This window comes from Caloenas nicobarica, chromosome 5 (genome assembly GCF_036013445.1).
Source record: "Caloenas nicobarica isolate bCalNic1 chromosome 5, bCalNic1.hap1, whole genome shotgun sequence".
NCBI lineage: Eukaryota > Metazoa > Chordata > Aves > Columbiformes > Columbidae > Caloenas > Caloenas nicobarica.
In genome coordinates, this window is record NC_088249.1 from 28,779,068 (window position 1) to 28,792,002 (window position 12,935).

The 12,935-nt window shown below is 37.2% G+C and overlaps 1 protein-coding gene across 6 annotated transcripts in view; it reads left to right on the top strand.

The window, feature by feature from the left end:
- The window catches only part of HEATR5A (HEAT repeat containing 5A), a 68,276-nt gene that overhangs the window by 16,337 nt on the left and 39,004 nt on the right, over positions 1–12,935 (top strand). For 5 of the 6 annotated variants that reach the window (XM_065635705.1, XM_065635706.1, XM_065635707.1 and 2 more), the window contains exons 5-11: positions 1,472–1,580; positions 2,110–2,259; positions 2,492–2,663; positions 5,596–5,756; positions 8,202–8,457; positions 9,596–9,751; positions 10,603–10,853. In XM_065635705.1, the coding sequence (XP_065491777.1) occupies positions 1,472–1,580; positions 2,110–2,259; positions 2,492–2,663; positions 5,596–5,756; positions 8,202–8,457; positions 9,596–9,751; positions 10,603–10,853 (1,255 nt within the window). The remainder of the gene's footprint in view (positions 1–1,471; positions 1,581–2,109; positions 2,260–2,491; positions 2,664–5,595; positions 5,757–8,201; positions 8,458–9,595; positions 9,752–10,602; positions 10,854–12,935) is intronic. The other variant, XM_065635709.1, reaches the window with a different exon arrangement.

Consider the following 12,935-nt stretch of genomic DNA (forward strand, 5'->3'; position numbering starts at 1 on the left):
TTAAATATTGATGTGCAGAAGTAGCTGGATTCTCATCATTAGGTTACTAGATGTTACTCCTCAACAAATATTGCCACTTTGTTGCTAGAAATCGCTGTTCAACAGTGATGGATTGACTCTTTCCTACAACACTGAAGTCCATGACAGCACAGCCAACTGTGTAGGAGTGTTTGCAGGTTATACCATCATGTAATAAGGTAGTTCTGCTTTGGGGTTTTTTTGGTACATATTTGTTAAATATTCCTTCTTTGGATTATGATGTGGAATATACACTATTTAGTCTTGAAGCTAATTAAAAAGAGTATCTGTGACCATCAGATGATCAATTTAGTAGTAAGATGGTGCAATTTTAATTTTATGCCCAGCTATGCCATGAACAAAATTAGAATCCAAACTGTTGGCGTGTACTGAGTTGCATAAAAGCAATAATGAAAAATGTTGCTTTAAGGAAAATAGGATTTTGGTATAAGAGGTAATGAATATCAGTTTGTTTTCCTTACTGTGCTTTTTCATTTAGGGAATTACTGTTAATATTAAATGCATTCTTCTAATTAAGTATGTATTTAGTATGATATTTTAAAATTCTTTATGTGAAAGTTGAATTCAGTTGGGGAATAAGTAAAATGTTGTTTTCTTGAAGGGACTGCTGAGCAACATCACTGCATATTTAAGTAGGTCTGGCCAAAGAGCTGAAAGCTGATCAAAGATGTAACTTCTTTTTTCCTTGTATTTATAAAATTAATTGGTTTAGTTATAGGTGTGTCAATATAAAACCAAAATGTTTTCCTTAATTAAGTATTCAAAGGAAAACACTCTTTAATTAAGCAACTATTTATTTGTTTATTTTTCTCAATGTTTAGCAATTTTTACTTTTGCTAAAGGAGTTGCCAATGAGCACACAGACTCCAGTTGTCACATACTTCACCTGGAAACTAAATTCAGAATCTGTGTGCTGTGAAAAGGACATAGGCTTATACTTTTATTTCCTTCAAGGTGATTGATTATTCCGTATTATATATAAATGGCAGAATTTTAATTACTAGACAATTTACACTCTACTATTGATCATCGGGTTGTAAATAAACCTGTCCCTGGCTGGTTCTAACAGCATCTGCTGTAGCACAGTGCCATAGACTACATAATGCAGGGCATGATTAGTTAGAGATTAATGTTAAGTTTTAAAGGTGGATATGAAAATTGTATTCCTATTGTAAAATTTATTGGAAGATTGTATTACCTGAATTCTTGTATTATCCAAATTATTTTCCCAACCCTTGTATCTGCATTTCTCCTAGAACATACGTGCCCCACACAGACTTTTTTTTTTTTCCTTTTGATAATCCACTTACATTTTTGGGACATTCTATTTAGTTATTTTGTTGTTTGCCCATTGATTACATTAGTCGTCTTAATCCCTTTCATCTGTTACTGCATTCATTTTCACGCGTCTTTGGATTTGCTTTTGTTTTAGTGCTGCGGTGGTATGCTTGGGCTATTTATACAAAAAATTGGGAAGAATTTTGGGAAACAGTTTTACTGACACCGTTGGGAATGTACTTAAAGCAATGAAGAATGCAGAGGTATTGGAACAGCATGTTTAAAAAATGACTGGAAAAATAATAGGATGTTTACTGTTGGTAGCTGGACCAATGAATAGGAGAAAGTGCATGATACGAAAATATGAAAAAATTGTGGAAAGTCATAGGATACAGATCAATGTCTAAATTCCGAATAATTACTAGAGAGTTAATGGATTATGGCTTTAAAAGGATGAATCATAGCTATTCTCAAGCTGGTTTCATGAAAGAACTTGATAAACTAGAAAATCTAATTGCCTTATTCATGAGAATATTTTTGCTCCAGCTTATACTTCACGTTTTGAGTTTTAAACTGCTAATGAATACTTTCCAGTAGAACACAGAATTGCTGTTTTCACTTGCTTACAGTGTTACAGTGCAAGTTATCTGCTTTAACTCACTTCCGCATAAAAAGATCTCTAGAAGTCTAAAAGCCCCAAACCATTGCTTACCTATTTCGGTAGCTGGCATTTTATATTTCCAAAGAGCTTAGGGTTACAAAACTTCAACATTTCTCTTTTTCGTTTTTCAGTCTCAAGGTCGTTACGAAATCATGCTTAGTTTGCAAAATATATTAAATGGTTTAGGAGCTGCTGCTATCCCCTGTCATAGAGATATTTACAAAGCTGCCCGATCATGTTTGACAGATCGATCCATGGCAGTCCGCTGTGCTGCTGCAAAGGTAAAGTGCTCTAATAGCTGTTTTTATTAAGTAAGCTCCTTAAATAAAATTCTCTTTTAATGGATGGTCAACACAGCAGTAAATACATAAATTGCTTATCTTTATTTCTTTGTTGCCTTGGCAGCAAAAATTCAAGTCATTTTAGTATGAACCTGTGTATTATGTAACAAGCTAAAATTCGTACTGAGTGCTTTTCCACATCAAAAGATATTTATTTCCCTTTTTTGTCTAGTGTCTTCTTGAACTTCAGAATGAAGCTGTATTTATGTGGAGTACAGACCTGGATAGCGTTGTGACCTTGTGTTTTAAATCCTTTGAAGGTTCCAATTATGATGTACGATTAGCAGTTTCAAAACTTTTAGGCTCAGTATTGGCTAGAGCTCTAACATCAAAACAGACAACAGGTAAAGTATGTACTTTGTTTGCTGACTCCTCATCTGTAAAAATCTGTCAGATGATCAGAAACTCTCAAGTTCTGCTGAAGCTTGGACTAAAAATCACAATGTAAACTCCATCTGGCTGCGTGTATCTCCAGTTTGGTCTTTTTTGTAACATTTTTCTTGTGAAGTGCCATGTTTTGTTGTGTTAACCCATTCACATATGTATTTATAAAATCATAAACAAGGAAAAGTTTTTGATAAAACTAGTTGGCTTTGTCACAAGATTGTTATCGTATGGAGAGAAATTAGTAGCCTTGAGAATTTAAAGGCAAAGTTAATTTCAGTAGTGTAGAAAACACTAAGATTTTAAGGGAGTGTCTTTTTGTCAAACTAAAGAGTTAAGAATATCTCTTCAAGCTGTTTTTCCACAATCATCAGAACCACCTTTGGAATGTCTAGCAGTACAAATGTGACCAGAAGCAGAAATGAGCATGCAGTTTGGTTGACTCGACAGAGTATGTAACCATTTTTGCTGACAGACTTGATCCAACTGAAGCATCCTGGCACAAAATTAACATCTCAAATCTTTCATGTCATTCCAGCTGGACATTTTCAGTCCAATCATAGGAGTCCAAAGCTAAATATTTAACCATAATCTAAATGAAATACAACAGGATGCCGAGATTTGTTTTGCTTTTAATGGCATCACAGAAGATCTTCAGTGCAACAAGCAGCAAATGACAAAATTATATGCCTTTAAGCCCAGCTAACTGCCTTTCAAAATTCTTGAGGCTGTGTGTTTGCATTGGAGACTCTGAAGTTTTGATTTATGAAGTATTTTTTGAAGAATCGCTTTCACAGAATCACAGAATCACAGAATGTTAGGGATTGGAAGGGACCTCAAAAGATCATCTAGTCCAATCCCCCTGCCAGAGCAGGAAAACTTAGGTGAGGTTACACAGGAAGGTGTCCAGGCGGGTTTTGAATGTCTCCAGAGAAGGAGAATCCACAACCCCCCTGGGCAGCCTGTTCCAGTGCTCTGTCACCCTCACTGAGAAGAAGTTTCTTCTCACATTTAAGTGGAACCTCTTGTGTTCCAGCTTGAACCCATTACCCCTTGTCTTACTGTTGGTTGTCACTGAGAAGAGCCTGGCTCCATCCTCGTGACACCCACCCTTTATATATTTATAAACATTAATGAGGTCACCCCTCAGTCTCCTCTTCTGCAAGCTAAAGAGCCCCAGCTCCCTCAGCCTTTCCTCATAAGGGAGATGCTCCACTCCCTTAATCATCTTTGTGGCCCTGCGCTGGACTCTCTCCAGCAGTTCCCTGTCCTTCTTGAACTGAGGGGCCCAGAACTGGACACAATATTCCAGATGAGGTCTCACCAGGGCAGAGTAGAGGGGAAGGAGAACCTCTCTGGACCTACTAACCACCCCCCTTCTAATACACCCCAGGATGCCATTGGCCTTTTTGGCCACAAGGGCACAGTGCTGGCTCATGGTCATCCTGCTGTCCACCAGGACCCCCAGGTCTCTTTCCCCTACACTACTCTCTAATAGGTCATTCCCCAACCTGTACTGGAACCTGGGGTTGTTCCTGCCCAGATGCAAGACTCTACATTTCCCCTTGTTATATTTCATTAAATTTTTCCCCGCCCAACTCTCTAGCCTGTCCAGATCTCGCTGGATGGCAGCACAGCCTTCTGGCGTGTCAGCCACTCCTCCCAGCTTGGTGTCATCAGCAAACTTGCTGATAGTACACTCAATTCCCTCATCCAAGTCATTGATGAATATATTGAACAGTATTGGTCCCATTGGTCCAGTATTTGGAGACAATTATTATGTTACAGAAAACAATCAGCACTTATATTTTCCCAATAGAAGTTAAAAAAAAATACTCTGACCTCCTTATAAAATCAGTAGTTTTCTTTAATCTTTGTAAGCAATATAGTTATATAATCTCACCTCAGCACTTTAGAAATACAAGAAGTTCATCAGCTGTTTGGTTGGTTATTTTTAGTGGGAAAGCACTTGGTTAAAAACAGGTTAGAGCTAAGTGAGACAGAAGCTGAGGGGGGAGAAGGGACTGGGAGGGAAGCGTAGGAAGCAATGCATGAAGAATTGCCTGGTCCTGAGGTTTCTGCTTTGTAGCTTATAACCTGCTGATGTTGAGTTGGGTTTTTAAAATTTTTTTTGGACATGATTATCTTAAATTCTCTCACTTCTTTCCCCAATGCAATACTTCAAAGAGAATGAAAAATGCAGTGAAAATTTGGGTCACTTAGTTTGCACACTATGCAGTCATTGTGCAATGTTCTCAATCACGTGTCCCAGCACGTATTTCAAATGAACTTTATATCAAGAAATAAAACAACAGAATAGGAACTAGGGATAAATAATTTTCCTAGAAGATTGTAAATATATTCTATTGTCATTATTTTGGAGAGCTAATTAAATACCAAGGTGAGATGCTTTTGTTCATAAGAGGGCCTGTTATTGCCCCCCTAAGCACAGCAGAATGGTAATTCTGCCCTGCCTGGAGTGTGGAACAGCGGGTTGTCCTTGGCTGTAAGTGGGAATGAGTTAGAGGCAGGACTTCCATGAAGCTTTGGGTGGTGGGAGGAGGCCATACACACATTTTTGTAAAGGGAGCTTAGATTAGATGGTAAATACTGGGAGAGGATAAATATATGTATACATATTAGATGATGGCCTAAACTATTTAAAGACAGCTGAAGCAGAAAAACTGGAGAAATATTGTGGTTTGCTGGAGCACATGAGTCCTGAAATATCTTAGTTTCTGTTGTGAAATTATACTCCAACAATATTTAGATTTGGTTGTGCTACCAAACTTGTGCAAATTGTTTTTTCTAAAATGATTAGAGTCGAAACTTTTCTTCTAAGATGTAACAAGTTTTACAGTTATTCCTCTAAAGATTTACATCTGTTCTTAGCATCTACCAGGCATAACATCCGCAGAATCTCTTTCGAAGATGTGATGGAGCTATTGGGAACTGGATTTCTGCGTGGAAGTTGTGGATTTCTACGAGCCAGTGGTGATATGCTGAAAGGGACCAGTTCAGTCAGCAGAGATGTTAGAGTTGGAGTCACCCAGGTTTGGATTATGTTATTTCTGACTTCTTAAGATTGCTAAACATTCCTATAATTATTATTTCGTTTTCTCTTATTTCGTCCTTTTTTGAATCTGTGATGAAATTTATGTAATTTAAAATAAGGATTTACTTATTGAGCTGTGTTAGAAAATAAAAAAGACTTCTGATGTTTATCTGATAGTTTGAAATTTTCAAAATTAGATAGGTATTGCTTGTGAAAGCTTCACATGATATAAATTTCAAGTAAGTGATATAAATAAGTACTTTCCTCAAAGCTTTAATTCAGAACTTGATATCTTTTGTCTAGAAACGAAAGGGGGAAGTTCAAAGAATTCTTTGAACTTGCAGTACTTTCCTTCTATTAAGGAATGTTCCCGGTCCCATTCTGAAAGAATGGTTCTGCTTTAAGCAAGTGGGTGAAAAATAAGGAAAACAGAATTTAGTGGAAAAAAACAAATATCTGTTTTACTTTGTTCCAGGATACTTGTTTAGAGGATAGAATCTTGTTAACTGAGCAGAACTGAAGTCAGACTATATAGTGCATGTTGATAAAAGCAGTGTAGTTTTTTCAGATATCAGTCGTCTTCCTGTAAAGATTATCGTAAACATGATTTACATTTTAAGATGTAGATATCCAAATGTTAAACCTCTGAATCAACACTACAGGTCATGATGGACATTTACATATCAGATGACTGTCATTATTTTAATATCTTGCAGTCCCCACAGCTGTTTGATACATCCTCTTCACCTGTAAGGGAATTTTTCAGTGCCTTCCAACTTCTGCAGTGCAAAAAATCTGTAAATTAGCTTGAGTTACTGATAGAAGGTGCCAGACTTTGCACTGAAACAGCTAGAAAGTGCTCCCAAATTGTCTTCTGTGCTCAGATCATGCTGGGTGGAAGCATTAACTTGCAGCAGAGAGACTGAAAAGCTGGGGAACAATAATACCTTGGCAGCTATTTGCCTAGAAAATGTGTGCCAGACTCCTAGGGTGTTCTGTATACATGGTGGTTTTATTAGTTTTCCAGGAATAGATATTTCAGTTCAGTGTTTTGACTATATGTACTGGTTTTTGGAGGTTGTCTCCTTTTCATGCATTTCTATGTTAACACAATAGTACCTGTGCTAGATAGTATGCTCTAACTGTACCTTTCCATAAGAAAAAACGAGAAATTGTGCATAGATCAGTGCCTGTAAGTAGAAAATGCTTGCAGTTATAGATTTTATATTTATTATGATGTGACTTGCAGCTTATTATAAATTTGAAAATAAGAAAAACACTGAAGGTGACTTCTTACAGATGGAAGAAGAATTTGTATTTGTTCAAGACACAGCCAAGTTCAAGATATAGTTCAAGATGTAGCCATGGCAGTGTGACTCTTCACAAGTCTATTTATCCTGTTAAATTCCTCAGTTTTCAAATCTGTAAAACAGGAGTAATGTCCTGGTACATTATGAAGCCTAAGTAGTATTTTTCAAGAGGATTAGATGCTGCCAGGATCTAATAGTACAATTTCTCCATTTACACTACTTCAGTTTCTTCCACGTGAATAATTTAGTTGTTAATATTAGACACGAGACAAAGTATGTATGAGGCAAATATAGAAGTTTGTTGATATGGGTAGTATTTGTGAACTTTCTTATGAAGAATTTCATGTGTTCATTTGCATATTCTCGTTTTTCTATTCCCTTTTCTTGATGCTAGTACATCTATTCATTAAAAACCATCTAACACAGGCACATGGAACACATTTGTAGGGGGGCATATTATGTGGCAAAATATACGGTCTTGTGGTGATTAGGTTTGTAAAGTGACTCTGCATTCTTTCTCTTTGTTGTGACAAACATAGTCTTTTTATGGCACCTCCATTGCAAGACAAACAATTAAAATTCATTGAGATAAAGAGCAGTGCTTGAGGGCTGCAAATATTCCCTAATGCAAAGCCTATAATAACAGATTTCTCTCAGGGTTATGTGGTATAGTTTTGTAACATAGTAGTTCTTAAAATGCATTCATACATTAAATTTGGGTTCCATGTGCAGAATGTTAAATAGCTGGAAGCTGTTGTTCAGTGAGACCAAACACAATGTTTTACATAACAAGTGCCTGTGCAGGGTAAACTGCCATTTCTCACACTCTGGAATGAAATAACATGGGCAAGCAGCTTGAATTAACTTACAGTGAAGGAAGGCTGCAGTATCGCTTGTGCAGTTTTGATAGTAATTAAAATTATTTAAATAGATCAAAAAAACCTGAAGCTACCCGAAGTGAGAATGTATGTGATTTATGTATGCATACATGTATTAATAATCTCAGTTTAGTGATGGTCTAGTTGTGGCAATGTGCAGAGATAAGAAAAAAACCCAACGTATGCAGGATAGCTGGCAGTGGTTTTCCAGATGATTTTGCTCTAAAATCTGGCTTCTTTTCAAATCTCTTCCAGGCGTATGTGGTATTTGTCTCTACATTAGGAGCAAGATGGCTTGAAAGGAACTTCTCTGCCTTCCTTTCCCATATTCTAGATCTCGTGTCTCAGTCTCACCCTAAGGCTGTTCAGAGTCAGACGGATGCTATCGGCTGTCGCCGCTGCGTTTCGTTTATCCTTCGAGCTACAGTAGGAGGCCTTCTTGGGGAAAAAGCTCAAATTGCAGCTGCCAAGGAGATTTGTCAGGCCATCTGGAAACTGAAGAAAGTTGTGGGTATGGGTCTAACAAGATTATCCATTCAAGCCCCTGGTTTTCCTTTTTTAAGTGATTGTCCAACTTACTAATCCAGAGACTGCAGAAATAGAATATATAGTGCTGATCTATTACCATAATAATGTAGAAAGCTTTTGATGGGCTGCTTTGTTTTTAACTTCAGCTGGTTATTTGTTTGTGTGTGTCTGTGTTTCTGCATGCATGTACCCACACAAGTGTAGACGCCTTTTTTAACACTTCTTCCCTGGAGAATATAGTTTTAACCAATTACAAATATAATAAAATAATAAATATATACCTTAATAAAATATAGATGGTGTTGTAAAATAAGTTAAATTGGCAGTTAATATATGTCTAGCCAGATTCTGCCTTCCTGTTCAGAGCAGCTGACATTACTGATGGTTCAAAAAAGAAGCATTTGTTCCTAATTGCCAAAATGAGCATTTCTCTTGGAGAAAACAGATCTCTTGCATGTTAAAGTGTTGTACACAGGTTCCTAAAAAAGCTGCTGACCTTCCATCATCATCCTCGTAGGGGAAAAGAAAGAGAATAGTGGGCATAACCAGTCATCCCCTGCTATACAGCTGCATCCTGTATACTGGTTAAATATATAAATGTTAAATGTCCAAGCTGACACAATACTGTCTCAAAAGATGAACTTTCAAAGAACTCCAGATTTTTCCCTCCCTCTTTATACCTTGCTCGCACCATCTTGCTCTCTTGCTCTCATACTATTTCACTCTTTCCTTTTCACTCTTTCTTTCTCTTTCTTTTTTTCCTACTATGTAGTAAAATCTGGCAAGTTATGTCAAAGCGTGACCTCTTCAAGTCACTTTTGGTGGGGCTGAGAGTAGCATTGTTCTTACTAGCCACTGTTCCCCATCACTTAAAGATAAGCAATTTGGTAGTTTCCATTTTATCTGCCCTCCTGCCCTCACAGGTGTTACTATGCTGTCTGAGTAATAGAAATGTACTTGTCTCAGTGAAGGTAAACCTTTATGAAACCAGTTTGGTCAATAATAAAATGGTAACGATAAAATCTTATTTGGTAGTATAAACAACTTATCACACAGAATTCGATCTGTTTGCTTCGTTTTGGTAATGATTTGATGGGGATCTTCCTATATTGTGTTACCAGATACTGCAATGAGTGACAGTAACTTGGAAACAAGAATTAGTGCGACAGATGTAACAGCAGGTCAGCACGTGCTTGTGTGTGCACTTCAGGAGCTCGGAAGTCTCATCCATGGCTTAGGAACCACAGCAGCACCATTGCTCCAAGATTCCAGTGCAGGTACAAGCCATCAATTATGTTGTGGATCAGAGTACAAAATGTATTTCCTTGTTCACTGTGATCTTCTCTGATTTCTTACGGCTAGGCTGTCAGTTCTTTCAAATCTGTTGGGATCCTTTGTCTGGCATTGACTATGGCAACCTTTCCTCTGGTGTGCAATCTCCTCACCTGGACAACCTTAGTCCTTCTATCCTTTTTTGTTTTCTTCCACTGTACTGAAAAGAAAGAAAAAAAAAAAAAAAAAAAAAGGCAGAGAGGAAGCTGACTACCTTACATGCTGTAGGAAATGTTCAGGCATTGCCCAAAGAAAGAGTTAAGAGTTAGGTATCTTCTCTGGCCTGTACTAGTATGAAAAATTTAAAATAAATAAAGTAAAAAAAAATCCGTATCAAATTTAACTCCATTAAGGGTTGTATTTAAAGTCAACACCTCATAATGTTTATAGTAAATCAGTCTGATTGAGCTGGGTATGTTAATCTACTTTCATTGTTTTCGTTTAACTGCAGTGAGAATTCTTTTTTTCTGGATGAGTTCAAGTGGATGTCTGTTTCCACTGGATGGATTTCTGCTTCCTTGAGAACACTTACAGATATTTTCTATGCATGTTGGTGAATAACTGTATGTTAGGTTTTCTCCATATTGTTACTTTTTGTTCAGGGTAACTTTTTTGAAAAGTATTGATATATTTAAATGTGATAAGAAATATTTCACAATAAAAATCAGTAGTACCTTTTAAAGAGAAGTGCAGAACCTGGATAGTGGTATGTTCACCAGCCCTCTGTATACATTTTTGCTTGTTTGACAATCTGCTTGCCTATTTCTTAGGTGTGTTTATTCATTTTATTTTTCAGGAGTTCTGGAAGCAGTAATTTCTGTCATTCTTCATCCCAGCATTTCGGTTAGGCTAACAGCAGCTTGGTGTTTACGCTGTATTGCAGTAGCATTGCCCTCCTACGTGTCCCTGCTGTTGGATCGTTGCATTGAACGTCTTAGTGCATTGAAATCCTCCCCAGAATCAGTAACTGGCTACAGCTTTGCTGTTGCTGCTTTGCTGGGTGCGGTAAAACACAGTCCTTTAGGAATTCCACATGGAAAAGGGAAGGTATGCTCTGAATACTTTACTTACAGGCAATTCATTTAATTTAGCACTGCAGTAGTATTTCCATATATTCTTTATTACATGATCACGTAACCCAGTATACTGATCAGATATTTTCTTTCCTCAAGAAGGGGATTTTGAAGCATACTGTAACTCAAACAAGCAAGTATTTTTCTCACATGTGTCAGGATTGTGAATTTCTCAGGAAATGTCACTGATGACTTGATTTGCCACTCATACTGCTACCTTTTTCTAATGGTAAAGTTTGTTGGAGAGGAAGTTTGTTGTTTAGGGACAGAGGTCAGTTCTGTGGAGCTGTAAGGACTTAAATTGAACAGTCTAAGAGAAGGTTTACCTGGAGAAAATATTTCATGACTAGAGTTAAATTTTTTAGAAGTTCAAACTGAATTCTTTACAGCGAGATCAAAGCTTCTGCAATTCTGTCCCAGTTTGACATTGGCTTAAATTAGAAATCTGATGTTTCTGCGGTGTTAACAGTGAGAAAAGGCTGAAATGCATCAAGCTTTGCCAAAGGAAAATATCTTTCTTTTATTAAAAAATAATTAGAAGTATACATACAAATCTATTGCATGCTGTGATGTTAGAAATAACTTTCCTGGAAGGAAACTCATTCAACAACAGATTAAGCCAAATTAATATTCCCCAGGCCCACCAGTGACCCTCCAGTTCAGTCAGTGCTTACACCAATAACGGTAATTATGTATTGTCTTGAAAGTATTTGGTCAAGTCCGACAAGTACACACTTTCATTTTGTTTTACAGAATTTGACAGAAACCAATTTCTTGCATTAACATACTCTAAGATGCTTGTACCAAGCTCTCCACTAGTGCAGATAGGATATACTGTGCTTGCAAGTTTAAGGGATGTACAGATGTAGAAACATAGACCAGGAGAAGAACCTCTTTCCATCTCAATGTGAACTTTATCCATGGAGTTACTCACAGCGAGAAAACCATGGTGCAACACAGGTGTCAACAGTATGTGCTAATTCTCTGCATAATGTAGAAACCTCCATTCTCAATTCTGAAAATATCTGTTTGGGAGCCAGTGGACACTGGAGAAGTGGCACATTTTGACACAAGGATTGTGGGGTTTTTTTCTTGTTATTACACCACTGTAAGATGAAAGGAGTGCTTTAGTACATTTGGGGAAATGTCCCTTGCAGTGATTCCAGCCCACCCTTTCAGCATTGCTGGGTACTGACAGTTCCACACAACTCCTTAACAGACATTGCTACCTGCAGTTCTCAACGTGCAAAGTCCTAACTGCTGATGAAACAATTTATAAATGTTAAAAAAAGGCCTGTTTTTCTTAGCTTTTAAAAACTTTTCCTTGCAATTACTGAAAGCCCATGGGGAGAGAACAAAATGAGTATCGTTTGCCCATTTGTATAGATAAGAAGTGCCATTCAAATACTCTACACCTAAACTGAGCTAAAGTTTCTGTTTATTAAGAATTAAGTTTCTCTGTTAAAGATTTTTAGAAGAACAGAATAGGATGAAATAGGGCCAGGAGGAGCTATGAGAGGGCTCAGAAAAGTGTGGGAGAAACACTGGATTCTGCACTAAGCTGGCAGGGGGGCGAACAGAGGAGCTGACAAAAGCCCTTTTCCATTCTCTCCCAGGACTACTGCCAGATTACAGACTCGCTCCTCTTCTGAGGAGCTGAAAGAGACCAATGTTAAACGGAGCACTTTTGAAAAGGAAATATAAAACGTAGACGGTAGTGACCTGGACAGAAGCTGTTTTATATTAACACTTTTTCCTTTGAGAGAGTGGTTAGAGTTGCAGGTGGAACCTATTCAAGAGAGCAAAGTAATGAGCGGGTTTGTATGCGTTTAGCATGCTGCACTAATGCTTATACTTCAGTTCAAAAAAATCCTTCAAAAATAAAACATTTTTCTTAGTGCACAGACAGAAAAATTGTCAGAAATCATTATATGAAATCCTTTCTACGATGCTTCTTTATCAGGTAGTTTATACTAAGCTGTCAGTAATTTTTAATAGTATAATTTAGCAAGGGTGCCACTTTAATTTTAGAATGAAATACTTTAAATCTATAAAG